This window comes from Trachymyrmex septentrionalis, unplaced genomic scaffold (genome assembly GCF_001594115.1).
Source record: "Trachymyrmex septentrionalis isolate Tsep2-gDNA-1 unplaced genomic scaffold, Tsep1.0 scaffold28, whole genome shotgun sequence".
NCBI classification, from domain to species: Eukaryota; Metazoa; Arthropoda; class Insecta; order Hymenoptera; family Formicidae; genus Trachymyrmex; species Trachymyrmex septentrionalis.
This window is the reverse complement of record NW_017305441.1, coordinates 4,483-6,009: the sequence shown is the minus strand read 5'-3', so window position 1 is coordinate 6,009 and position 1,527 is coordinate 4,483. Positions and strand designations below refer to the sequence as shown.

The window sequence follows — 1,527 nt, the reverse complement described above, 5'->3', positions numbered from 1 at the left end:
TATATATATATATAAAGCAATGTTATCAGACGAATAAAATTTGCTTAACTTTTTTTTACAGTACAAATAGGCGGTGGTGCTGAGCCTCTTACATCGCAGCACACGCGAGAAGAAACCATGCCGATGGAAGAAGAATCCTCACAAAATTCCATAGGCAAACAACATGAGCAGAAGCAGCAGCAGCAGCAGTAGCAGCAGCAGCAGCAGCAGCAGCAATATACACATCATCATCATCATCATCATCATCAGCTCGAGGAAAACAATCGGGATTGTCATCGTCGACAGGAGGAGAAAGAGGTTAGAGATAATTTCACTTCTATAGAATTAAGGGCGGAAACCTCGCGTCAATTTAGGAATTTCGCGTTACTAGGGAGGAAGGCAACTTTCGCGATACGACCGCCACCCGAGGGTACTGCTATCGTTCGTTGGATAGAAAACGCATTCCGTGAAATTAGGACGTATCGCGCGGTCCGGCGGGTCTATCGTTTCGTCCAGCATGCGACTTAACTCACGAGGACATATGGCAACTCGTGAGTTCGTTGGCGCAAAGTGCCGGAGGAATCGATATCGCAGAAAATTTTATCCTGCGTGTTTTTAAAGTCTCGGTACCCGCAGGTCGCGGACGTCAATCTAATAAATTGACTCGCGAAGACATAGCCAAACGCTCGATTTTACAAATAAAAAATACAGACAACTTGTGTTTTCCCCGTTTGATCGTAGTGGCTCGCACATATCAAGAGCGCGGGCAACTGCGTACGGGGGAATTGCAAGAAAAATGGGAATCCGTGAGATACCAGCGGTCTTCGTTACAGCGTAAGCTGGCCGAAGAATTAACGAAATCCGCTGGTATCACGATTCCCGAGGAAGGCTGTGGTATTCGTGAAATCGAACAATTCCAACGGATTCTCGCTTCCTAAAATATTGCTATAATGGTATATAATTTTAGTACTTTCGGTCGAGGAGAGAGTCCGATGTATGACGGCTGCTCGTTACTTTCCTCCCTAGGTCGCGAATCCTCGTGCTGGTTAAACATAATGTATTACGAGGGCTCGCAACATTATAACCCTATACTAAATTTAAAAGCCGCCGCCGGTTCTCGTGGAGGATATTGCGTAGCGTGCAATGTGGGCTTTCGTAACGACCGAGGGCATCGATGCACAAAAAAATGGCCACGTTGCTACGCTACCCCGTCTTGTTTTTCGACGTTGAGATGATTAAGTGCGATTCGTGCGCTCGCGTCTTCTTCGGGCGTCCGTGTTTCGATCGTCATCGAACGCAGGGATCGTATAATCAATCCCTCTCAAGCGTTTGCGAATCCATTAAAATTTGCAACGGTTGCGGGCGATTGATTAATTCAAAATCGCGACACGATTGTGACGTAATTTATTGTGAAACGTGCCGTTCGTTACGGTCTTCGAATTATTTGTGTTATATGCGGCCTCTTTGTCGTAAAACCACAGTAGAAAACCCTGGAGAGGGTACAAGTACTATGGCGTTGCGAGAAGAAAATCCGCAAACAAATACGAA

At 46.0% G+C, this 1,527-nt stretch overlaps 1 protein-coding gene across 1 annotated transcript in view; it reads left to right on the top strand.

The window, feature by feature from the left end:
* LOC108749243 (glutamic acid-rich protein-like) overlaps positions 1-192 on the top strand; it is a 1,701-nt gene extending 1,509 nt beyond the window's left edge. Inside the window, exon 7 of the mRNA XM_018487812.1 lies at positions 62-192. Coding sequence (XP_018343314.1) covers positions 62-192 — 131 coding nt within the window. The remainder of the gene's footprint in view (positions 1-61) is intronic.
* Positions 193-1,527: the final 1,335 nt, after the last annotated feature.